The sequence below is a fragment of the Chelonia mydas genome, chromosome 16 (genome assembly GCF_015237465.2).
Source record: "Chelonia mydas isolate rCheMyd1 chromosome 16, rCheMyd1.pri.v2, whole genome shotgun sequence".
Classification (NCBI taxonomy): domain Eukaryota; kingdom Metazoa; phylum Chordata; order Testudines; family Cheloniidae; genus Chelonia; species Chelonia mydas.
In genome coordinates this window covers 20,638,250-20,664,535 of record NC_057857.1, presented here as the reverse complement: position 1 = coordinate 20,664,535, position 26,286 = coordinate 20,638,250, and the positions used below count along the sequence as shown (strand labels likewise).

General features: G+C 43.4%; 3 protein-coding genes across 18 annotated transcripts in view; 2 read left to right on the top strand and 1 right to left on the bottom strand.

Annotated features, from left to right (window-relative positions):
• Window positions 1-20,810, bottom strand: part of LOC102934027 (DAB2 interacting protein) — a 435,191-nt gene extending 414,381 nt beyond the window's left edge. For 11 of the 15 annotated variants that reach the window (XR_006286127.1, XM_043530244.1, XM_043530241.1 and 8 more), the window contains exons 1-2: window positions 19,759-20,809; window positions 19,202-19,276 (exon numbers count right to left, since the gene is read on the bottom strand). The gene's annotated coding sequence lies outside the window, so the exon portion shown is untranslated. Of the gene's footprint in view, window positions 1-16,856; window positions 16,885-19,201; window positions 19,277-19,758 lie in introns of all 15 variants that reach the window. The other 4 variants (XM_043530247.1, XM_043530245.1, XM_043530243.1 and 1 more) reach the window with 3 other exon arrangements.
• On the top strand, window positions 8,031-10,075 carry LOC102934258 (N-acetyllactosaminide alpha-1,3-galactosyltransferase-like). The gene is given in 4 exon segments (XM_027823481.3): window positions 8,031-8,319; window positions 8,322-8,431; window positions 8,433-8,895; window positions 8,940-10,075. Coding segments are annotated over 3 exon segments (705 nt in total). The 5' UTR covers window positions 8,031-8,177; the 3' UTR covers window positions 8,886-8,895; window positions 8,940-10,075.
• Window positions 20,811-21,755: 945 nt separating the features above from the next.
• The window catches only part of STOM (stomatin), a 29,003-nt gene continuing 24,472 nt past the window's right edge, over window positions 21,756-26,286 (top strand). Inside the window, exon 1 of one of the 2 annotated variants that reach the window (XM_037879895.2) lies at window positions 21,756-21,926. In XM_037879895.2, coding sequence (XP_037735823.1) covers window positions 21,866-21,926 — 61 coding nt within the window. In that variant the 5' untranslated portion in view covers window positions 21,756-21,865. The remainder of the gene's footprint in view (window positions 21,927-26,286) is intronic. The other variant, XM_037879896.2, reaches the window with a different exon arrangement.

The following is a 26,286-nucleotide window of genomic DNA, read 5'->3' as shown; positions in this document are numbered from 1 at the left end:
ACCAAGAGCTCCCTGTTGCCTGCTTTTATAACCAAATTTCTCTTTTTATAAAGGTTCAAATGTATTTACTCAACAATAGCACCACTGGGCTGATAAATAATATTTTTAATGCAGATAAAACACGGTTGTCTTTTCTTTGACATATTGCACAGTTGCACTTTGACACGTGTCTTTCTGAAATTTAAACTCTTAGGCATAAACAAAGATTTTCTTTTCCTTCACCACACCAGGCTTTGGAGCAGCTTATATAGAGCAGACAGCAAGCTGATTAGGAAATAGAATTCACCCAGAACCAGCTATAAGAGGAAAATCAATGTGGTAACCTAATTATTGTGATTACACGTCTACAATAAAAACCATATGAGACAAATCACAATAACTCACATAACTTTTTTCTTTTTAACATTGGCTCCAACTGGGACTGCCTGCTTTGCGGAGTCATTTAAAAGATTGAGACAAAAAGAGTAGGTCTGCACTAGATGAGATACCGTTTCAAACAATGTTGATTTCATGAACTGGCTCTCTTGTTCTTCTGCTTCTGCCTCTTTTAAGGGGACAAGGCTAGATTGGTTTAGCCAGACCACAGCTCCAGACCTCCCACAAGCACTGCAACTAATTGGCATAAATGCCTTCTGCATATGAGCATGACAGATTGTACAGGTGGAGGAACCTCAAGGGGTTCCAGTCAATAGTTTAAGGCACACTTTTGCCCACCATAGACAAGAGAGAAACCAAGATGTCTGCTCTCCATTGACAAAGATCCTACAGAAATTTTTACGACAGCAAAGGTTAGCAGCAGTGACTTTTGCAAAAGCTCTCCTTGCTCCTTCCACCCTGGTGGATGTTGGGTCTCAGGTGATGGGGGGAGTCATTCCTGTGTGCATATAGTTTGTACAGTGCTTTTAAGATATGCTACTATTTCAAGGCCTAGAATGGACTGACTTGTATTTGAGAAGCATTGCTGGTAGCCACTAGATGGCATAGCTAAGTAGGAAAAGGAGCATTGCCTGCTCTGTAGATTTCTTTAGGGGGTCTTTTCGCAGATACAGACTAACACGGCTGCTACTCTGAAACCTGTCTTTAGGGGGTCTAATTTCCAAGTGCTTGCTGTAGAAACTCTGGTTTTACTCTCCCTGCAGCTTGTCTGGAGGGCATGGCCATCATGTCTACAGTTTTCTCCTGTAATCCCACTTGGAAAATATTTAACTCAACAATTTGGACTAGAGGGACAGCTAGAAATGTGTTGCATGTGTGAGCCAGAGGCTCTTTGAGAGCAGCTGGTACAGTTTTATAAGGGATCTCATGAAAGCTTAATTGCAGTTATGTAATAGGAGGGCATAGCTCACCTGGAGGTTGTTGGCACTGAGCTTTCAATTATAAAAGCCCAAATTTAGGAACTCTAAAAGAGCCAGTAAGGGCTTTGTCTAAACAAATGTATGCCACAGAGGGATTTTACCAGAGGGATTTCATGTATCAGAAGTTTTTTCAAGAGAAGTTTGGCAGAAAATGTTTTACCCTTGCAGAGTAAGTTATTTATGGTATAATAATTTTGATGTGTGTTAAATGTACATTCTATTTCTGGAAGAACCGTGACTTTCTGCATGAAAAAAAAAGCTTTCAGCATGGAATGGTTGGAGCTCTTGGACTGCCTGATTTATTCCACATTACACTGTCAATCTATTCTTAACAGATCAGTAAGGGTCTGCTTGCGGCAAAGGTGCCACCCTGAAGGCATGGTCACACTGCACACCACTGGTGGTGGCACATAGGGTAAGCATAGCAACATGCTGCCGTGAAAAGCAGGCTGTGTCCACTCTGTGGTGTGTGGCTACACGTGGAAGTGAAAGGCTCTGGGAAGGGTGAAAACAGTGCGAAGGGGGTGCAGTGTATTTATTCTACACACATCTGTAAGGACGGTGCACCATACGTATACCCTGAGAATAGACAGACCACAAACTCCAGAGAACCGGAGCTGTGCAAAAAGAATTATTGCTGGCAAAAGCAATAGCTGTTTTATTGTCTTCGGCAGCAGTAGAAAATACAATTGTTGTTCTCAACAATAAATAACCTGAATACGATCAGAGGCTAAGGAGACCGAGGGCATGTCTTCACTAGTAACATCAAAGCGCTGCACCACCTCCACCCCCTGAGCAAGAAAGTTGCAGCGTTGTAAAGTGCCAGTGTAGACAAGCTGGTAGACAATGGTGCACTGTTGTAAACAAGGAAACTCCCTTCTTATCTCCCACAGGTAATCTTCACTATGGTGTGAACCAAGAGTCTTGATTACCCCTGTAATTTCTTAATTTGCATAACTACAAGAATCATAGAAATGTAGGACTGGAACTGACCTTGACAAGTCATCTAGTCCAGTCCTGCCTCAATGCAGAGGACTAAGCCCTAGTCTACACTACAGAGTTTACGTCAACCTAACTATTTAAGTGTACCCACTACAGCGTTCCTCTTACCACTGTAACTCGCCTGCTATGCCAACCTAATAAATCTACTTTGGTGAGAGGCGTAAGGCTTAGGTCAATACCATTTGGACAACACACTCTCTCTAGATACACTGCCTTAGGTTCATTGCCTGTTGGATGACAGCCTGAGCTGTGAAACTGACAAGAATGTCAATTTCATTGCTGGTAGGGTCCAGATTTTGAAATTGAGCCCCTGGGATGGGGATATTCCAGGTGTGAGCCCTGAAATGTTGACAGCTAGGAGCCTTGCTGCCTGGTGCTGAGAGGCCAGGCATTCCAAGAACTTGGCAGATAATCTCTGCCCAGATCTAAGTCTATGGAAGGTACATAGTGATCAAACCAGCTCTCTCCAAGATGGGGTGTGAAAGAAGAGTAGCTGCAATTAGGAACAATGCATCAGAGCTAATTTAATATTTAATCATGTTTTAGTACAAGAGCATTGCATGGTTCATAGCTTGTGTAGACTGAGCTTATTGCACACCAGGCGCTTCTTGTTTCCCTCCATCATCCCCCACAACAAGCTTCCTTTGCACCACCCTCCCATCTCCCTTGATTTCAAGGACTCCCTGCAACGGCTCCCACCTCCTCCCTCATGCCTGGGGCTCTGTGAACCACCATTTCCTCCATGCTAGAGGCACTGTGACCCATTCCCCCCAACCAGGGCCTCATCCCAGAGGTAGTATGCATGCCGCCTTTCCCTTGCCACCCCCATTATTCTTGGTGTCTGGGAGATAAGTCATTAGTAGAGGCATCAACATGCTAAACTCTATTGGGAAACAGGCAGAGATGAGATGGGGCACTGTCATTCTAGAACAGGAGTGAGCAAACTACGACCTATGGGCCACATCCAGGCCATCAGGGCTTTTAATCCGGCCCTCGAAGTTCCACCAGGGAGCGGGGTTGGGGGCTTGCCCTGCTCTGGTGCTCCAGCCAGGGAGTGGGGTCGGGGGCTTGCTGCGTGGCTCCCGGAAGCAGCAGCATGTCCCCCCTCCAGCTCCTATGTGTAGGGGCAGCCAGGGGGCTCCACACGCTGATCCGCCCCAAGCATGCCCCCCCGTAGCTCCCATTGGCTGGAACTGTGGCCAATAGGAGCTGCAGGGGCGGTGCCTGCGAACGGGGCAGCGTGCAGAGCCACAAGGCCGGCACCACGCCTCCGCATAGGAGCCGGAGGTGGTACATGCCACTGCTTCTAGGTGGTGTGGGGGTGGTGCCTGCGGATGGGGCAGCGTGCAGAGCTGTCTGGCCACGGCTCTGCATAGGAGCTGGAGGGGGGACATGCCACTGCTTCCAGGAGCTACTTGAGATAAGTGCTGCCTGGAGCCTGCATCCCTGAGCTCCCCCCCAGGCCCCAACCCCGTGCCCCAGTCCTGAACCCCCTCCTGCCCTCAGAACCCCTTGGTCCCAGCTCAGAACAACGTCCTGCACCCCAAACCCCTCATCCCCAGCCCCACCCCAGAGCCTGCATCCCTATCTGGAGGCCTCAATCCTCCCTGTGCCCCAGCCCCCTATCCCCAGCCCTGATCCCCCTCCCGCCCTCCAAACCCCTCAGTCCCAGCCTGGAGCACCCTCCTGCACCCCAAATCCCTCACCCCAGCCAGAGCCCTCACATACACCTGCACCCCAAACTCCTCAGCCCCACCCCAGAGCCTACACCCCCAGCCAGAGCCCTCACCCCCCCCCCCACACCCCAGTCCTCTGCCCCAGCCTGGAGCCCCCTCCCACACCCTGAACTCTGCATTTCTGGCCCCACCCCAGAGCCTGCACTCCCAGCCAGAGCCCTCACCCTGCACCTGCACCCCAACCCCCAATTTTGTGAGCATTTATGGCCCGCCATATAATTTTTATACCCAGATGTGTACCCACCCCTGTGCTAGAAGGTGCTAATAATGGGTGCCATCCACCAGGTGCTTGACCCATAGGCAACAGCAGAAGTACTTGAAGCAGTGACTATGCTAAACAGATGGAGGATCTTCCTGTTTTCCCCTTTTAGTTTTCCTCAATCACTACTGTTCTGGTCACTGATGCCTAGAATATTCCCTGAAATTTTTGAAGTAATTGGGTTTGGCTTTTAAAAGCTATTGAGTTACATAGAGAGAAGGGTGTCAAACTGAATAGAAAGCAAGCTTGTCCAGGAGTTAAAGGCCACAATCTACTGCCACAAGTAGTTTTCAAACAGTTTCGTTGACTCCCAGTGAAAGGTTACAGTATTGAGACTCCAATTACAAAACACTCACCACGCATATTACTAACCCCAGTAACCCAAGGATTTGCAGGCTGTAATCCTTCTCCTCCTCCACCTCTCTTTATAGGACCACCTCACCTCATTTCAGCTTGCTTAGCTCTTTGGGGTAAGGGAATCATCTCATTTGCCTGAGGAGTCTGTTTTGTGCTTATGGGGCTCAATAGATCAGTATTTCAAAAATCTAAATCAAAATGAATAAGCCTTTGTATAAAACTTTCCATTTGCATACATCACTTACTATATAGAAGCATCTTCCATGTGTGGGTTAGGTATTACCTCCATTGTACAGAGGAAATAGCACAGAGCTGACGTAACAAGGTCACATCATGAGTCGGTGGCTGAGTCAGGAGTAGAACTCAGACCTCCTGACTACTAGTTCCACATGCTGCCCTGCCTAAAAAAATCCCTGTAAAGAGCTCTGAGATGCTCAGCTGAAAGGAACAAAGTTATTCTCTTTGCCCAGCAAATGGGGTTCTCATTGGAGGCTGCTGTCTTAATGATAACACAGCATTGTACTGCCCAACCTCGTGATTTGGGCAGAGTCAGAATTCAGGTCCCATTTAAAGCATGCAAAAAAATCAGAGTGCACTTCAGAGTGATTATAAGGTAACTTCTCCTCTATTCTTTGAAGTGTGAATGGGGAGCAGGGGTTGTCCAGGAGGGCAGGAGAGATTCCAGTAGTGGGGCTCTTCAGTGCCTAGATCTGGCATGAACTCCATGGGTAAAGTAACTCTGGAGGCAGGACCTCTCTTCAGAAGCTGTAAGCTGCTGGCCTGTCTCCCCATCCCACAGAAGACTCACTGCACACCCAGAGTCACTTAACCAAACATAAAATTTAGTCAAAACCTCAGACATTTTCCAGAACACCCTGGGCTGCAGCTCCCACTGGATTCTCACCTTTGCGCACATCCCTACTGCAGAACCTGTCTCCCTCCTCTAGTCTAATGGCATAGGAGTTATCCTTCTCCAGGACCTACCACAAGCACGATCCTCCTGAAACACTCCGTTCAACTGAGGCCAGGCTTGCTGGCTTTTATAATCGCTTCTTTTCTTCCCAGTTGGGTCTAAGAATTGACCAGTGCTGGCTGGCCCCAGGTCCCCCAGTCCTTAAAGGGGCAGACTACTCTGTTACACACCCCAATATTGGTAGGGTTGTACATTACTCCAGACCAACCATGCAGGCCAGGGGAAGGAGTTCCACTGGCTTGGTAAATTGCCTATTGTACATTAATATGCATTAAGTTATAAGTTTATTTGGTCATGGGCCTCCAACCACCTTTTAAGTCTATTTGCAATATGGCCAGACCAAGGCCACTTTAGCTTCTTCACACTCTTCAAAGCTGTCTTGCACCTCCATTTGTTCAATCCTGTGTCTTTCTCTCTGTGTCTTGCTAGCAAGGCTCTATTCCTATTTCAAGGAATATGGTGGTCTGTGCATAACTGTTAAACCCAATTTTTGGAAAGGAGAGGTATTGGTTGCTTTTCCAAAATAATTTTCAACCTTCCACATGTCCAGCCTTGATTATTCTCATCTACTCCCATCCTTAGTGCAGAACAGCATCAGGAATGCATTAGGGACAGAAAGACAGGAAAGGTGGAATTGCTTGACATCTGTTGCTGAGATATACAGCCAGATTTGTTGACGATTATCCTGTCTGAACACACAACATACTGTAGAAAAAAAGGTTCTGGCAGATCATGAGTCAGAAATATGTTTGGACATAATTTATTGCAGAAATGCATGTACTGACACTGAACCATCAGAAGGAGTGAGTTGCAGAAGCATTGAGTACTGGCTATTCCACATTTATCGAAACAGAATCACCAGAGGTCAGTGGGAGACACTATCATCAATTCACAGCTGGGCAAAGTTTTTCAGCCAAAACTTTTTCTGAAAAATGCAGATCAAACAAAACATTTTGCAAATTCATGTCAATCTCAGTGAATTGTTTCAGCTGAAATGAGGGGACTGGGATGCGCAAGGGGACTGGGATAAGAAGCCTGAGGAGCAGAGACTGGGACCAGCTAATGAAGAGACAGGACTGAGACAGAAGAGCATGAAACAGAAGAGGTTAAGCTTTGGGGCAAAGGGGCAGAAGAGTCTATGCCCACTAAAGCCTGGAATGGAACCTGTGATTCTCAGTGTTCTTCTGCTGTCAGCAAATATCTGTGAAAACCACTGGCAAAAATATGTGTCATCCCCCTCTAGTGCTGGTCCAAATAGAGGATAACGATCTACTACCGTCAGTCACTCTGTTAGACCAAGTAGCAGAGTTCTGTGTGGTGGATCTAAAGGTTCCAATTCTAATGATCAAGTGTGAGGGTGTGAATATGATGCCCCATGATGGAATTTGTTTTTTCAATTTGCTTTTTTAAATACCTAGGAAATTACACACACAACCTATGTGAAAAGAACATTCTTAAGGTTGCAAATCAGGGACTCAGCAGTTAAGAAATGCTAGGACCCCTACTCCATTCAGTGCACAGGATGGATCTGCTCAAGTGAAGAACCAGGATTGTTTAGTAAGGAGGTAGGGGGCCTACAGACAACAATCTAATTTGATGGAAGTTGGAAGATATGAAGAGAATGTGGCAGGGTATTGCAGGAAGAGAAAGAACAGTTTCATGGTTAAGGCAGTTGAATGGGGCCTGGGAGAATTAGATTCTATCTCTGCATTTACCACAGAGTTTGTGTGATGCAACTCTCTTAAACCCAATTTGCCTCACTTGGGTCCTCATTTTCTGGGTGCCTGTCTTGAGAAGCTGGGGTCTGACTTGCAGAAGTGCTGAGCACTCACATCTGTAAATGAAGTCAATGGAAGCTGTGCTTTGAACGTATGAAGTGCTATATAACGGTCAATACTCTGAAAAATAATTTCTAGAAGTTGAAGGGATTGTCAACATGGTGCATTAGTCTGCACCAGAGGGGTGTAAATTCTAGTGTACACTACTGTGTTGTACACTAAACTGGCCCAGGCAGACCCTGCTGGCATGCACTAAAAGTTCCCAAGTGCAGCGTTTCTCAAACTGGGGTCCACGAGGGTATTCCAGGGGGTCTGCAGGCCATGCTGATCAACTCTTTCCACTTCCTCCCAGCATCTCCTGCAAACTGGGAAACAGCTGTTTCCCAGCATGCAGGAAACGCTGGGAGCACCGGGCCTGGGAGGGCAGGGAAGGGTGCGTAAAGAGGCAGGGAAGAGGAGGGGCAGGGGTGGAGCAGGGGCGGGAAGAGATGGGGCAGGGCTGGGGCCTTGGGGGAAGGGGTGGAGTGGGGGTGAGACCTGTGGCTGAGTGGGGGGCTTGGGGGTCTGCGACAAAATTTTAAATCAAAATGGGGATCCTTGAGTTGCTAAAGTTTGAGAACCGCTGCTCTAAGGGAATACTGTTGAAACAGGATTACATTAACATGAATTTGGCCCACTGACTCTAGTTTATTCCCCAGCTGTAGATAAAGAAAGTTAATGATTTTCCCATTTTTTTCTAGGTATCTCGATAAGTATTTAAAAACCTTCTTAATATCTGCAGACAGTTTATTCATGGTTGGCCATAAAGTGATTTTCTATGTTATGGTGGATGATCTCTCGAAAATACCTTTGATAGAACTGGGACATATAAAGTATTCCAAATTAATAAAGAAAGCCAATTGCAAGATATAAGTATGATGCGCATGAAGACCATAGGGGACCTTATTGAAAGCCACATCAAGCATGAAACATACAATTATGTTTTGTATGGATGTGGATCAAGTTTTCCAGAGTGACTATGGTTTGGAGATGCTTGATGAGTCTGTAGCACAGCTCCAAGCTCGGTTTTATAAGGCAGATAAAGAGAAATTCACTTATGAGAGAGATCCCCAGTCAACAGTTTATATTCCATTGATGCAGGGGGACTATTATTATCATGCTGCTGTCTTTGGAGGTACTCCTCTTCATGTTTTCAACCTTACTAGGGAATGTTATGAAGGGATTATAAAAGACAAAGAAAGGAACGCTGAGGCAATATGGCATGATGAAAGCCACTTAAACAAATATTACTTTATAAACAAGCATACTAAACTGTTATCTCCGGAATATTGCTGGGATTACAAAATTGGAAAAAATGGTGATATAAAAAATGTAAAGTTATCATGGATGCCAAAGGAATATGGTGAGGTCAGAAGTAACTCCTAATTTATAAAGGATTATACTTTACTACTTATTACTACTACTTATAGATTACTACTTATACTGGGAGAGTAGCATTGGCATTGGAAAGTCTAATCTGCTGGAGTTCAGAGTCTGATCATGACATGACCAATAGATGGTAGAAAAAATAACATTTTTTTAAAATGTAGTTCCATAAACTGCAAGATAAGCCAAAATTTATTCCTCATCTTTTTGAATAATTTACTGATGCTGGAGAATTATAACATATTGGTAGGGGATGGAAAACACTTGACCTTGTTTATCATGAAAAACACATCCAGCAGAGATTTGGTAAAAATCTGATTTAATAAAATTAATTTATGCTAGCGGGCAAGGCGGAAAGGAAAATACTGGGTAAAAAAATTTACGCTGATTAGATCCACTGCTGCTGTCCAAGTCTTCTACACATCTCTTCTCGCTTTCATAAAAGGAGAAGATGCCTTTGACTCAACAGTAGAAATCTCTCAAAAAAGCAAAGCTGTCATACTGCTTTTGAGTTTGCAGTTTTCCATTGTCTGACTACAGTGTGATTTCTCAATGTCTCTGGAGTATAACAATGTGTTTAGAAAGTTACATGTTCCTCTGTTATTTGTTATAATCAGAGTGGTGGCATGGTCTACAGCCTGAGTACAGATCAGGGACTGAGGAGCAATTGAGTTCTAAGTACTGATTTGCTGTATGGCTTTAGGCAACTTGCTTATCCTTTCCTCCAATTTACCCTTGTAAAATGGGAATATTACAATATATACCTACCTCATGGAGATGCTGAGGATTATTTGATGTTTCAAAGGCACTATTACATCTCCTCTTTTGAACAAGAACAGGGCACCAAAGAGATGGAAGAAATGATTGCCCTGAATCAACCTCCATTCAGCTAAAGGGGGATTGGGTGGAGTGCAGTGGAGGGGAAGAGTAACCACTGTAGAGAGATTCTTGTAGTATGAGGTCTAATCACATGACTCCTATTGATGTTGATCCTAAAACTCCACCCACAACACTTTGAAAATGTACTCCTAAGTGGCTAAACCATCCAGAAACAGGCTACAGTCCCAGAACATAAGAACGGCCATACTGGGTCAGACCAAAGGTCCATCCAGCCCAGCATCCTGTCTACCGACAGTGGCCAATGCCAGGTGCCCCAGAGGGAGTGAACCTAACAGGTAATGATCTAGTGATCTCTCTCCTGCCATCCATCTCCACCCTCTGACAAACAGAGGCGAGGGACACCATTCCTTACTCATCCTGGCTAATAGCCATTAATGGACTTAACCTCCATGAATTTATCCAGTTCTCTTTTAAACCCTGTTATAGTCCTAGCCTTCACATCCTCCTCAGGCCAGGAGTTCCACAGATTGACTGTGCGCTGAGTGAAGAAGAACTTCCTTTTATTTGTTTTAAACCTGCTACCCATTAATTTCATTTGGTGGCCCCTAGTTCTTATATTATGGAAACAAGTAAATAACTTTTCCTTATTCACTTTCTCCACACCACTCATGATTTTATATATCTCTATCATATCCCCCCTTAGTCTTCTCTTTTCCAAGCTGAAAGTCCTAGCCTCTTTAATCTCTCCTCATATGGGACCTGTTCCAAACCCCTAATCATTTTAGTTGCCCTTTTCTGAACCTTTTCTAATACCAGTATATCTTTTTTGAGATGAGGGGACCACATCTGTACACAGTATTCAGGATGTGGGCATACCATGGATTTATATAAGGGCAATAAGATATTCTCCGTCTTATTCTCTATCCCTTTTTTAATGATTCCTAACATCCCGTTTGCTTTCTTGACTGCTGTTGCATACTGCGTGGACGTCTTCAGAGAACTATCTGTTTTTCTTTCAGTGATGTTCTCATTCTATAGTCCATCAGGTTAGGGCACAAGCAGCCGGATTTCTCTCTGCTTTAACAGAATGTTTGCCTAGAACAGGCATTCCATATCTGTAGCTTCCAGCAACAGAGAAAAGGAGTATGTGTGGCACCTTAGAGACTAACCAATTTATTTGAGCATAAGCTTTCGTGAGCTACAGCTCACTTCATCGGATGCATACTGCGGAAAGTGTAGAAGATCTTTTTATACATACATGAAATGCTTTGTGTGTATAAAAAGATCTTCTACACTTTCCACAGTATGCCTCCGATGAAGTGAGCTGTAGCTCACGAAGGCTTATGCTCAAATAAATTGGTTAGTCTCTAAGGTGCCACAAGTACTCCTTTTGTTTTTGTGAATACAGACTAACATGGCTGTTACTCTGAAACCAGCAACAGAGAGATTACTATCAGCTCTCTGGAGATTTCACTGAGCCTTTGTTCCATTCCCTGGCTCCAGCATTTCACTAAATTGGACTCTGCAACTGATCCTCTTCATATGCCAGAAGTACACCACAAGAAGTGCAGTGGGAATCAGTGCAAAGGATGCTGAGGCACATTTGAAGAGGTCCATTAGGAGCTGAACATGAGATCATGGTATGAAAAGTAACTGTTTTAGCCCTGGTCCAGAAAATGACCATAAGAAAGTTGATGTGATGACTTCATACTATTGTATTTTTATATACTATATTGTGAAATTATTTTTATCACCAAGAAACTGAAATCCTAGCAAAACTATTAAACTGAATACTAGAAACATGGGAAGGATATAATATTTCTTTTGTTTTGTGGTGGAGCACGAGTTTTTTGTTAAATAAAGAAGTTAATTCCTTTTACAAAATTTCTTGGAGATTTTGGGGCTGCTCTTTCTTTATTAAATGGCGTCAATGAGGCCTTATATCCGGAAGTCTGGTATGTACCATATTAAAATAGAATCATGTTGAGAGATTTTCCTGTGTATATAGATGCTTGTATGGCTTCCAGCACCCTAGTACCTGAGCACCTTAAATGGATATTTAAAAATACTGTCGACCTGAGTTTTAATACGCATGGAGTGACGGGAAGCAGGAAACACCCTCAACACTGTCATTCTGGGACTGGATCTGGAATACGGATGGAAATGTTTGAGATAATATTGAGTTTTGTATATAGTATTACATCTGGCTATATGAATTTAAGGGCTTAAAATCATCTTCTAACAGTTACTGAATTTAGGTTTCTTTTTTTAAAAATTCTTCCTAAAATACAAATTGACAATGTTTTTTAAATTATTTGCTGTAATTTTTTGTTGTAAATCTTGAATGTTAATAAATATTCTTATTTTATCAAAAATTGTTAGTTTGGTTATTATGTATTTCTGTTAAAAGGTGTTTTGGAGGTGGATGGTGACCTGTATGACCGATTACCTGTAAACTATCACCTGATGGCTGTCCGTCCTATGTGCCATGAGTTTTTGGGTCACAGTCCATTTCCAACTTGACCAGGTGATCACACCACAAGAATCTCCATCACAATTGATACCCTTACTGGCAATCTCATGGCAGAGGGAACAAAATTTAATAGCTATGGAGACTGAACTACTCTGTCATGCCTAAAAGTGGTCACTCTAGGGCAGTGAGTGATGTAGGGAAACTTGCACTGCTATGGTCTATGCTATAGCTGTTCTCTGGACATCACTTTGAAAAGATGTTATAATATGGCACCTTTAGCCAGCATCGAATTCAGTTTTTTAAGAAAATTAAAATAAACAGGCACTGGTGACTGGTCCTGTTTAACCTGCCATCTTATGGGAAATGGCAGAGGAATATTTATTGCATTACACAATAGTACCATCTAGCTGTCAGTCTGTGAAAGTACACAAGATTCACTGGAGATTCCCAAGGCCCACTCTCTGTGCATCTTGGGAATTAATTCTGCACCAAAACCACACAGACATGTTTAAAAGAATCCTAGTGTTCCCCCTCTATGCAGCTAAGTACTGTACCCAGTGAGAAAATTTTACGTTATTTAATATTATATGCAATGCAAAATGGATGTCAGTACAGTGCTTTGAAGTAGCCTGTCCTGCACTGTTAAAATGTATCATTGTTCATGGCATCTATAGGGTGACCAGACAGCAAGTATGAAAAATCGGGACAGGGAATGGGGGGTAACAGAAAAAGCCCCGAATATCAGGACTGTCCCTATAAAATCAGGACATTTGGTCACCCTAGATCCATGGCTGAAGGCCTCTATTGAAACACTCAGAAAATGTAATATGTAAATGACAGGCTTTCATTGCTCAACCTATTTCATAACAATGGGTCAATGCCATCCCATGTGACTTCAGGTTCTGTTACTGTGAATTGTCTTACTCTTTGAAAATGCCATTAATGACTAAAATAAGCTTTGTATAAATACAAGGTCATAATTAAACCTTGCTAGCATTCGAGTCTTAATCTTGGGCTACATTACAAAGTTAGCTTGGCCTAAGTCAATTTCTAAGACACACAGCATTGACACAAACAGCCATGTGCAATATATAAAAGTCAGCAGTAGCTTAATCCCCTTTAAAAGGATTAAATTAAAGGTGAATAAAAGACACTTTACTTCTGAAGGAGAAAGCCCACACAGGGGTTTAATGCTCTTTAAATTCACACCTACAGTTAGTTCATCTTAACTTTTCTGAGTGTCCCCATGCAGACACGCTCAAGAATAAGTTTCCCTACATTTGGCGAATACCATAAAACTTACAAAAAGATCAGAGTTCAAAAAGATGTTGTGATCCTATCCAGTAAAATGCAGGCAGCCATTGCTTAGAGGCTAAGTTATAGATGATGTGCACTATATATAAAACTTAAAGATCAATTTATCCTACCAGTGTAGCTTACTGGTTTTATGTACTGCCATTTGCAAATCATAAAATATTTGGAGTACAGCAGAACCCCATTTATCCAATCTTATTGGGACCAGGGCCAGATTGGATAATCAAAATTCACATAAACTGGAGAATGGAAAACTGGGAACCTGCAGTGCCATCTAGTGGCCATAGGAGAGATTGCCTGCTTCTGGACCTGTGTGCGCTGGCTCTTCTATTAATACAGAGAGGCAGCTAATGGAGGGTTAAATAAACGGGGTGCTACTTTATTTACATAGGACACTCATATTATGTGTCTTGCAATGATATACAATCAGAATAAAGAATACTACCCACACTGAATTGCATCCCTCCTTAAAGATCCTTTTTATTAGCCTTCCTCTACTGCTTCCTACATACTGTAATGATTACATATTAACTTAAAGTAAGAAGGCGGTCACACAATCTTTTGCTTTTGTAACGCTTGTCTTTCCCAAGCCCTCCCACCCTTTGTTTGTACTCTAAGGGCATGTCTACACTGCAATTAGATACCTGTGGCTGGTCCATGCCTGGTGGCGTGGGTTTGGGCTAAGAGGCTGTTTAATTGTGGGTTCAGGCACAGGTTGCAGCCCAAGCTCTGGGACCTTTCCACCTCTCAGGGTCCTGCAGGTTGGGCTCCAGACCAAGCCCCAAAGTCTACACTGCAATTAAACAGCCCCTTAGCCCAAGTCTGAGTCATCTGGCATGGGTCAGTTGCAGGTTTTAATTGCATGTAGACATACCCTAACAGATTGTACACTTCTTGTGTAGTAGTTGGATTTTATGTTTGTATTTTATATAATTTAGAATAAAGAATAAAGAGATAATGATGTAGCATGTATTAAATGTATTAGTGTATGATTTGATTACATTTTGCCAGCCACCCTTTTTGAATCGTAGAAAGGAATGGCCTAACAGGCCATTTGGTAAAGGTGCATCAGCCAGAATCTGTGTCTGTGCTGATTTCAAAGGCAATGACAGACCTTAAAGGGTCACCAATTTGTTGTAGATGTAGTATTTTAAAATAAGTAAAAGAATGCAATGATTGGGGGTTTTTTGCATTGCAATTTGATGTTCCTGTTCAAAATGTTCTGTGTAAATTAATTTTGTTTTGTGTGTGAATGAGAAATGTGTGTGTTAAAAGATAAGTGTGAAGGCCATCGCTGAGCCAGATGTACGAGGGAGGAACCAGAAACTGACGCAAGGGCGCCAAGACACTGCAACATGCCCCTATTAAAATGTCAGAAGAGGGCAGATTGATGACTCTAAAGATGAGACAGGCACCTATCAATGGGGACAAAATAGCTGTAATAAAGAATGAAAAGAACAATTTAAGAAAACAAGCACTCGTCAAATAACAATTGATTACAGCATAACAGTGCAAAATTCATTGGTCCCAATGAAGGAAAATCACTGTAGAAACAGGGGGCCTTGCCATAAAACTTTGGGTTCATCCTGCCAAGACTTCCCCGGAGCATTGTGTCGCGACCGATGGAACCCGGCTCCTCCCTACCAGTGATCAACCTAGCTGGCCACTAGGTTGATCCAGACTCTGGACTGGTAACTATAACATCAACTGGTGGGTGGGTGTGTATGTGTGGTAATTGAATGCATATGCTGATTGTTGTATCTTCAATAAACGCGGCGTATTGCCTTTTCCCCTATAAAAGATCCCGTGTGGTTTTTATAAGCATAACATTTTTGGTGGAGAATTGCTTTTTTTTTTTTTTCTTTAACTGAGCTATAAACCATCACACACCTACAGTGCTACAGAAACACCTTATTACATATATACGTATTGTTATTGAGTGATATTGCAAATGTTAAATACATGCATTTCATGTATTATAACTCTTCTGCCTTTACTCTGTATGTAAATCAGCTCCCATAATATTGTATTTGTTTAGACCTGAGTTTTCTGGGCTGAAATTGATAGTAGTAACAGCTATAATAAACTCACTTGAAGTTTAGCAATTCCAGGAATACCTGACCTATAAAGCCTTCCCCATATCATACAAATGGGCTTCTGGATATCAGTGAGTAAAGAGTAGTAACATTGTCGGCTAATTCCAATACTCTATAATTATATTAACCAAGGGGAGCTTCCTTCTCATACCCCAGTCTTCCATGAATCTCAGATTTTTAAAAACACCATTTTTTTCTAGTCTTAGAGCAGTTAAGTGTGTTAGGATTATTTAAGCGTAGATGGTGCAGGTAGCAATACCTATAATTAAGGTTGCTCAAAACTTTGCAGAAGACCCTCTTTTCAGTTGCCAAACTTTAACCATTTGAGTTCATATTTCCATGTCAGAGGGTTGCTTCAGAATGAATTGTTTTGGAAAATTTCAGTAAAAACTGTTCAGCTGCTTCTCAGACTGAGATTAAGGAAAAATACATTGTTTTGCCATGTTAAAAAATTCTTACAACTATTTTGTTGAAAAATTCTAGTACCTACATGACTGGAAATTTGCCATAGTGACAGGGGTGTGCCTTTTGTTGCCTCCATGAAAATCTGCCCAAATGTGAGTAAGTTATGATCCTCTGAAAATTTCAGTTCACACATACTCAGAGATATGCTAGAGTCTAGCAGCCAAATTCTCTGAGTATTCTGTCTGACCTGAGCATGCTTAACTCTTCACTTTGCCTATGTGTGACTGGACTGAGTATGCTCCATCCTGGGGCTGCCGGGGGGCAGAACATGACTTTCCTTGCAATTGCTCCTCCAGCTATGACACTGGGTACTGGAAATGCAGCAGGGAGACTGACTCTCTGGTGGTCTCAAAGCCCCCGTCCCCCACGGTGACACCCAGGCAGCACAAAGAAAAAGGATGATGCACTCTTACTGATACCCAGACAGCATCTCGGAGAAAGCTGCCTCACTAGAATGCATAAGAGTCAGGATTGAGAAGGGGCTGAAGCCAGAGGGTGGATAATAGGAGATGGGAGAAAGGGACAAGAGCCATAGGTGAGGGAATAGATAGGAATGGCGGGAGGGGAAGGAAGCTCTGTGGACTTCTTGATTTTCAGGGTACTCTGCCAATTGTTTTGGTTTTGGAGAGATTGTTGAATGCCTTAGTTCACATAGTCAGTTTTTAATACTAATTAATATAGCCTTAAAACATATATACTTAGAGAACATGATTGATTCTTTTTAAAATTGAAATAAATTTATATTTGTAAAAATCAGTTTTTGAGAAAATAATTCTTACTTACAAACATCAGCAGCCTTCTTCAAATGAATCTAAGTAGAAAGGATAAGTTGAAAGACAGACCTATGCATAGATAGATGGAAGTAGCTGGACATGTTTATTATTGCATGCCTCTCTTAAGTATTATATGTTTAGGAAGGATGAAAATAACATATTTGACTAATATGATAACAAATCACTTCTACACAGTTTAAAGAAAAAAATATATACATACAAAAACAAACTATTGATTAGACTGGTTTCTAGCAATTACATGGATGTAAAAACAAGGAGTATTTGTAGCACCTTAGAGACTAATACATTTATTTGTGCATAAGCTTTCGTGGGCTAAAACCCACTTCATCAGATGCATGGAGTGGAAAATATAATAGGAAGATATATGGATGTAGTACATGGTATGGGACACTCGATGGCAGCAACCATCCACAGAACAACAATACCTTTGTGTACATCCCCAAGTTTTTCCATCACCAATGAGTACCACTGAAGTCACTGGCAAAATTCCCATTGACTTTAATAGGAACGGGATGAAATCCTCTTTAAGAAAAAAGATAAAAGGCTTTCTACTCTAAAATCCTTGAGAAAAATGCTGTAATAAATATGTATTAGTTTGTAGCTAAATGCATGAGATGTTAATGAGACTCCATACAACAGCTTGATACTTTAGTGTTCATGAAGTGGTTTTCTTAGCTTTACTAAGGTGAAAATGCCCAAGCCTTAACTACTGATATTGATTTTAAGAGGAGCTAGCCATTATCTGCTTACTATTCATTGCTGGAACTCGCTCTAAAGTAAATCATCAGCTCACAGTATCTATTCCTTGTATTTCAGCAGCATTCTCCTTTACCTCTTAACCTACTGAGGTTACTGTTAGGAGTTGTCCTTACCACTGGATAACACTTTCAGCACAGTGATCCCCTACAGCAGAGATGGCTCCATTTTCTCAAAAGAGATCAGCACTGACAACTTGTCAGAAGTCCAAGGGACTGCACTTAATTTGTACAAACAAAATAGAGAAGACTGCAGTCTCCTTCATCTTTAATATGGTGGTGTAGCCTCTTGATACTAAATGCCCCAATATGCAGTGTTCCAGTCTGCTGTAAGATCTGTTCTGATCAAGATGGAGTAATGTATGTTGGGACTTCTAGTCTCCATATTCAAGATGAATACAGTCATAGAACTCGCTGCCCTAAACTGTTAGGCATCTGATTACCTCGTGTTGATATCCTGCTGTAGCTGCTCTCGGGATAAAGAGACATACAGTTTCCAAGGTTGTTTGTCTGACATCTTTTGAAAGAAGAACTACAGGTAAGTTTACACAACAGTAAACTGAAAAACAAAGCATAGAAGCACTACCAGCTTGAGAATCCTCCCTTGGTGACATACTAATCCAAGCTCTCTACAGACAATATTCTCAAGCATATTAGTAGTGGTGGTCAGAAAAGGGAGATTCAAAAAAGTTAACAGGACTCAAGGACCATAAAATAGATTTGGTCTTTGTTTTCATTTATCCCTGATTTGTTCTGAGGATTTTTTTGCTACTTAGAACTAGTCTGGAATCTGCTAGCAAAGTGATGCAATTAGAAATTCATGCCAATTGACGATGAGAAGGGCTGTTTATCAAGCATCTTAGGCCCGGTGGGAAAGAGTTTTACCATTATGCTCTTGCAGCGATGCTGTTCATATCATCTTGGGATTCACATGCTTCTGAAATAAGGTTGCAGTGCACAAAAAAAATCTTTCATTTTAACTAAAAAAGAATGTAATTTCTCTTGCCCAAATATAGAGGAGAAGCTTACATATCACTTACCATGCATTTGTTTTACTTAGCTACAAATCACTCTACATAAACAGGAAACTCTAGTCCCCATGGCTTTATTAATCACATAATGGAAAGCAAAAGCCAGGGCATTTCCAAGGAAAGATTCAAACAAAGAGGAATTATTATATATTATAGTTCACATTAAGCCTTTGAATTAACCTAGTAACACCTAGCTGCTATATAGCACTGTTCATCCATATAGCTCAAAATACTTTCCAAAGGAGCTAAGTATCATTATCTCAGTTTTGCAGATGGAGAAAATGAAGCAAAGTTATCCAGTAAGCTAGTGATTATAAACTGTAAATATAATGATGCCACACAATAAATATACGTGTATGTTCCTTCCCCACTTTCATAACTGTGGAAAACATTTATTCCCCATAATAAAAGAGTGATTAAAGAATAGTCACAGGTCACATATAGCCCTCTAACAACTTCTAATGCCAGGACTCAGCCTTGAAATGTTTACAGGTATGACACCTTGCACAGCAGCGTTGCTACAGTGCCGCAGCTGAGTATGTAATTACCTGCTTCTATGGCTCTATTGTTGTTATCCTGGGAGGAATCTCATAGGAAAGCTGCAAAGATCATGGCTTTGTTTTCTGAAAAAAAAAAAAAAAAGGGGGGGGTGGGGGGGGAATATAGGATCAGCACTTTACTTGGCTAAGCAAGCAGTGTCTCCAGCAGCATCTCAGTAAGAGAGAGAAGCAGCAAGAGCCTCATGGGCCACTTAAGGCCAAGACCCTATAGGTGGAATTTTCAAAAGTGCTCAAGCTGCCTTAACTCTCCTCCCATTTAAGAAAACAGTAAACTCTTTTTCCCTCCCCACACCCTGCCGCTGACTTCAGCAGGAACAGTGTTACAATGCTGAGCACTTTTTTTGAAAATCCTATCCTAAATGGCCATGGACTCTAAGTAAAAGACAGACTGAATGACCTAGAGCCCACTCCCAGCCCCACAGAAACACCTTACTTCTAGTAATATCTCCCTTGAGCCCATTTATCCCTCCGCTGGAAACAACATTTACTATTAAACACCCAGAAATTTTCATTTTTGTATTCAAACAAACTAGAGGCTCACTTACCTTCCCAGGGAATTTCACAGCCTGTTTACTTTCAGTGCTCTCATATTCTCTTTGGATTGGTTGGTTTCTTCTCTGTCTTCTCCCTTTCTTTTCTTTTCACCTCATGTTCATGTCCCTGACTCTGCTCCCCTCACATACGTAAGCTTACACCCTTTCAAATTTATCTCACTTTTTTCACCCCTCATCAAGGGGGCTCTGCTGTTTTCACTGCACTTTCTTAAGAATCTCTCCTCTTCTAATGGCCCAGTGCCTATATGCCTCTCCTTTTCCCTTCCCCTTAAGGCCCATTTCCCAACTGCCTCATCTGTGTCAGCTTCCTACCATGCCCTATGGTCCTTCAGCCCATTTCCCAGTTCACTCAACAGCTGTCACCTCCCCCACCACACTGGAGGGCCCCTCTGCCCAATTCCCACCCAGGGAATCGTAACTGCCACAGAATATTCTGGCCTGAACAATTCCATCCTTTCCCCAACGGTCACCCCAGGTGCACTGCCCGCAGTGTGAACAGTAACTGGATAGGAGGGGATATTAATTAGGGTGACCAGATACCCCGATTTTATAGGGACAGTCCCAATGTTTGGGGCTTTTTCTAATATAGGCTCCTATTATCCCCTACCCCATCCCGATTTTTAACACCTGCTGTCTGGTCACCCTAGTATTAATCCACCCTCACATCTCAGTAGCAAAATAATTCTTTCTGGCTGCTCCCTGCAAACCTGTCTCAGCCCTGCCTTCCCTTCCAGCCTGCACTGGGCTCCAAGGGTGACTACCCAACTCGAAGAGTGACAAGCAAAAGGGATAACTTTTTACAGGGACACAGCTTCAAACCCAACCCCAGAGCCCCCAGGATATGCCCCTCAAATCCCTGTATCTCTGTCAACCCCATATCCCTGACAACCCCATATTCCTGTAACCCATATCTCTGCCCAGGCCCCACATCCCTGACAGCACCCCCATAACCCTGTGTCTTGTCAGTCTCCACTATACATGCCTCCCATATCCCTGCCCCTCATAGCCCTGCATATGTCTCCCCATAGCCCTGACACCCCATGCCCCCACCTCCTATTGCCCCACATTCCTGACACCCCATCTCTGTCTCCCCATATCCCTGACACCCCATACCCCCGCCTCCTATTGCCCCCCATCCCTGACACCCCATCTCTGTCTCTCCATACCCCTGACACCCCATACCCCCGCCTCCTATTGCCCCCCATCCCTGACACCCCATCTCTGTCTCCCCATATCCCTGACACCCCATACCCCCGCCTCCTATTGCCCCCATCCCTGACACCCCATCTCTGTCTCCCCATACCCCTGACACCCCATACCCCCGCCTCCTATTGCCCCCATCCCTGACACCCCATCTCTGTCTCCCCATATCCCTGACACCCCATACCCCCGCCTCCTATTGCCCCCCATCCCTGACACCCCATCTCTGTCTCCCCATATCCCTGACACCCCATAGCCCCGCCTCCTATTGCCCCCCATCCCTGACACCCCATCTCTGTCTCCCCATATCCCTGACACCCCATAGCCCCGCCTCCTATTGCCCCCCATCCCTGACACCCCATCTCTGTCTCCCCATATCCCTGACACCCCATACCCCCGCCTCCTATTGCCCCCCATCCCTGACACCCCATCTCTGTCTCCCCATATCCCTGACACCCCATACCCCCGCCTCCTATTGCTCCCCATCCCTGACACCCCATCTCTGTCTCCCCATACCCCTGACACCCCATACCCCCGCCTCCTATTGCCCCCCATCCCTGACACCCCATCTCTGTCTCCCCATATCCCTGACACCCCATAGCCCCGCCTCCTATTGCCCCCCATCCCTGACACCCCATCTCTGTCTCCCCCTATCCCTAACACCCCTGAGCCTCACTCCATATCCCCGCACACCCCCTCACCGCAAGGGGAAAATGAGGGGCTCCCCCCAAGACAGCCGGAAACCAGAGGAGCCCCGAGCTCCGCCCCGAGCCCGGCGGGGCCGGGGCGGGGTCTGGCGCCGGGGCCGGCCCCGGGGCGCTCAGCGCTGAGGGAAGCGGCGGCGTGCGGCCAGGCGGCGGAGCGGAGCGGCGGGTAGCGGTTCGCAGCGGACGCGGCTATGGCGGACAAGCAGGGAGCGAGAGCGGACCGCAGCCGGCAGGTCCCGGACACTTTCAGCGGTGAGGCGCGCGCGGCTCGCCCCTTCCCGCGCAGTCGGGACCGGCCCCTGCGGACCCAGCCAGGTGCTGGCAGGGCCTCGCGCTCCGCGCGCCCTTCTCCCCTCAGGGCGCCGCCTGCCCCGCTGGCCGGTCAGGTGTGACCCCGGGCCCCGCTTGCCAGGGCGCCGGGCGGCGGGGGGGGTCTCGAGGGGAGCCTGCGGCCCCCCCGGTAGCCGCTCCCTGCGGGGCGGACCCAGGGCAAAGTTCGCTTCAGACGCTTCCCGGGCAGGGCCTCGCCCCCCTGTGTCCGGTTCCCCGGCTCGCCCGTTCCCTCCGTCGCCAGCCTGGAGACTTTCCTCCGGCCATTCAGGCCCCGGCAGAGACGGGGGGGGAAGGCAAATACAGTACAGTGCCGTGTTAAACAAATAAAGGGAAAGCATCATTTTTCTTCTGCAGAGTAAAGTTTCAGAGCAGTATTAGGTCAATGCTCAGTTGTAAACTTTTGAAAGAACTGTAATGTTTTGTTCAGTTATGAACTTTTCAGAGTTACGAACAGCCTCCAGTCCCAAAGCGTTCCTGACTTTGAGGTTCTGCTGTATGCCCAAGAGCAAAATGTGTGGCACAGGCCTCTTATAAGACTGGCTGCCTCAGAATGGGGTACACAGCAAAAATGGAGGAGCCGGAGGTTTGAAATTGGGTTAAATTTTTTAATAAGTCTAAAGTTTTCACAGTTCCTCGTATGAGGTGTCAACTTGTGAGTCTGGCTAGCTCAGCTGATAAAGCATCAGACTTTTAATCTGAGGGTCCAGGGTTCAGATCCCTGGTCAGGTGATAAACTATATCTTGCAGGGGAGGGATAGCTCAGTGGTTTGAGCATTGGTCTGCTAAACTCAGGGTTTAAGGTTTAAACCTCAAGGTTCAATCCTTGAGGGGGTCATTTACGGATTTGGGGATTGGTCCTGCTTTGAGCAGGGGGTTGGTCTAGATGACCTCCTGAGGTCCCTTCCAACCCTCATATTCTGTGATTCTATGAACTTGTAGTAATGGGAATAAGAAGGTAGGGAAAGGGGTTCGTTTCATTAGCAAATGACCAGTAGAATGATGTACCAGTTTTGCGGTTTTCTTTTGGATAGTAAATAACATGGCTGGATCACTAAGAAATGAAACAATGTATAATTAAGATCCTTGTCAACAAAGCTAGTCCCCCCCTTAGGGAATTCTAACTGTAAATGAGAATAAGAAGAACTGATTTGTTTGCGCCATTAAATGTGTTTGGTATTAGCAAAATGTTAGATGGATGATACTGACTAACCAGATTATTCAGTATAATAGTGGATTTTAAAACAACAAACTGTTTTATTAAGGATGAGATGGTGAAAATAGGATCACATGCTTATAATTTAGGAAGCGGCTTATGGTTCCACAGGATTGGTGGGATGTGAAACAACTCTGACAGCAAGATTTTCAAAATAATCATAGTGGAAGTTCATACAACTTTTATTTTAACCAAATATTAATTTGTACGTACACACATACACGCTTACATCACTAGAGACAGATCAGTCTTCTTCAATTTCCACTTTTTTCCTCTGTTTCTCAGTGGTGCTTTATATTATTCGTTTGGGCTATACTAGAAAAATTTAGAATATCCAACATTCTTTGGTCTTTTGGGTGTCATTGTCATATATTATCTGTTCTTATCACTTTAACATCTCATATGACCTCTCAGAGTTGGTTTTCAGAGGATGAACTCAATATAACAGATATTTTCCATGTCTTATCATCCTACAATACTAATTTGACTTCTGAAAACCAGTTTATTTTGTTATTAAATACATGATGTAATGGAGATTGAGACTGCCAGAATGTAACTAAATATGGGTTTGTTCTGCACTGTAGCCAGTTTGGGGTGGAGAGAATTATTCATAAGATTGTTTAAATATAAAGGTTTACTTGAGCAGTTTGTGTTGTGTAAATATCAGCATGCCTGTTTGTATTGTTAGGCATGTGACCAGTGCCTAGTTCTGGTATCCACTAAAAGGATCTATATCATTTTTTGTGTATCTTGGATGTTAATAACTCAACCAGTCATTTTAAATAAGTGCCTGGAATAAGATTAAGTGAATATCTCTCTTACCTTTTCATATTCCAAGTTATCAATCATTCAGAAGTTACTGTATGTTTTATGTTCTTATGGAGGCTAAGATACCGGCTGTAAATTATTTTTGCCATAGTAGATGAAGTATTTATACAGTAAATTGTGACGACTTACTAATGTCTATAATTATTTTGATTCAGTACAATTTGCCATCATTAAATCCATTCGTCGCTTCAGCCATTAATGCAGAATGGAGTATTAATTGCTTATGAGGAGATAGAATTGCTTAACTGTAACCAAGGAGAAGTAGAGAAGCTTGTGTAAAAGGTCTGTTTTTGGCGCTAAGGGTACAAATTTGTCTTTGTCCTTTTGATTGACAGGCTCATACCCAACTGGCTAGGAGAGGCTCAGTAGTGGTAATAGTTCACTAGAGACCAAAATAACAAACTTGCGCAAGGGAACAAAGAACAAACCCAGTAGTTATCAGTGGGTGTGCCCCAATAGGATGGAAGCATCCTAGAAGGACAGATACTCAGTCCTCATCTGCTTAACTTTTTTTCAAATTGATATTCGTGAAATGTGTTGAACTGACATACCTGGAGAGTTAAGTCATCTGTCTTAAGTACAGGTACAGCATGGGCAATACAAATGCAAGTTTCTGCCCCAACACTGGCTTATAGAGAGACTTTCTTTTAGGGATGAGTGGATAGTTCAGTTCTCACTTTCCTATTCTGCCTTGCTGCTAAGGGGGTAAATTGGTGCCAGTGGTGGTGGCTTTTGTGGTACGGACAACTCTCTATTCTTATCTGGACTGAGACTGCCAAACTTGCTATATTGTCTAGTGGTCAGAGTATTTCTGATCCTGAGGGGATCCTTAAATCTCTGAATGCTGACCTGACTTCTTAATCATGTTTATGGTCCCATAACTCTACAAAACCCAGATGTGATGTTACAAACAGAGGATGACTGATTTTTAAATAGGGAGTATGCAACAGAAGACCATCTGTTAATGAAACAGACCTTGTTTTCTTGCAGATGTCTCTTCTAATAAACAATAGACAGAAATAAAATACAAAACAAATGGTATTGTTTGTAAATAATATGTATTTTGAAAAGTTACAGGAGACATCAACAGCAAGCTAAGAATGCTAAACGAGTGATATGGTATGGAAGTGGTTCTCAACCAGGGGTACGCAGAGGTCTTCTAAGGGGTACATCAACTCATCTAGATATTTGCCTAGTTTTACAACAGGCTACATAAAAAGCATTACCAAAGTCAGTACAAACTAAAATTTCATACAGACAAAATGAGAAAATAAGCAATTTGTCAGTAACAGTGTGCTGTCACACTTTTGTATTTTTATGTCTGATTTTGTAAGCAAGTAGTTTTTAAGTGAGGTGAAACTTGAGGTACGCAAGACATATCAGACTCCTGAAAGGGGTACAGTGGTCTGGAAAGCTTGAGAACCATTGTGGTATGAAATGGCCCAGAAGCTGTTTAATAGACATGCAGGATCTGCCTTTCAAAGAATTGTGCACTTTTGACAAGCAAGTTTTTTTTTTTCCCCTCTTCACATGCTGAAGATGTATCTACACGGAAGAATTAGAATTTGTATTACAACAATAGGTGAAGTTTCACCTGTGCTAAGCTGCTAGCACACATGGGACTCCGATACTTCTGCCTGTGAATAACTCTGCTCTGAGGAGGTTGATAGCACTGTTGTAAACAGCTTGCTGTTGCTGGTGCAGCTGAACTATTGCTGGTAGTTGCTGTAATACAGGTACTGACTTTTGTAGACCTTGACCGCTCTAGGGAGTTATGGCTCTGAAAAATGATGCAATTCTGTAAGTGGTAGCCGTGGTGGCAGATGGTACTCAGGCATTTTTGCCAGCATGTAAAACTACTCTCAGTTTTTGAGTCTCTTACTGTGGAGGTTTCAGAGTAGCAGCTGTGTTAGTCTGTATTCGCAAAAAGAAAAGGAGTACTTGTGGCAGCTTAGAGACTAACCAATTTATTTGAGCATAAGCTTTCGTGAGCTACAGCTCACTTCATCAGCATCCGATGAAGTGAGCTGTAGCTCACGAAAGCTTATGCTCAAATAAATTGGTTAGTCTCTAAGCTGCCACAAGTACTCCTTTTCTTTTTACTGTGGAGGAATTATCTAATAGGTTTTCTCTTTGTTCATTATAATTATTAAAGTCAGTTTTTCAGCAGTTGCCTAAAAGATTCCTGTATATTAAAGCTTAAATATGTATGCTGAGCAATAAATGATAGTGATCATA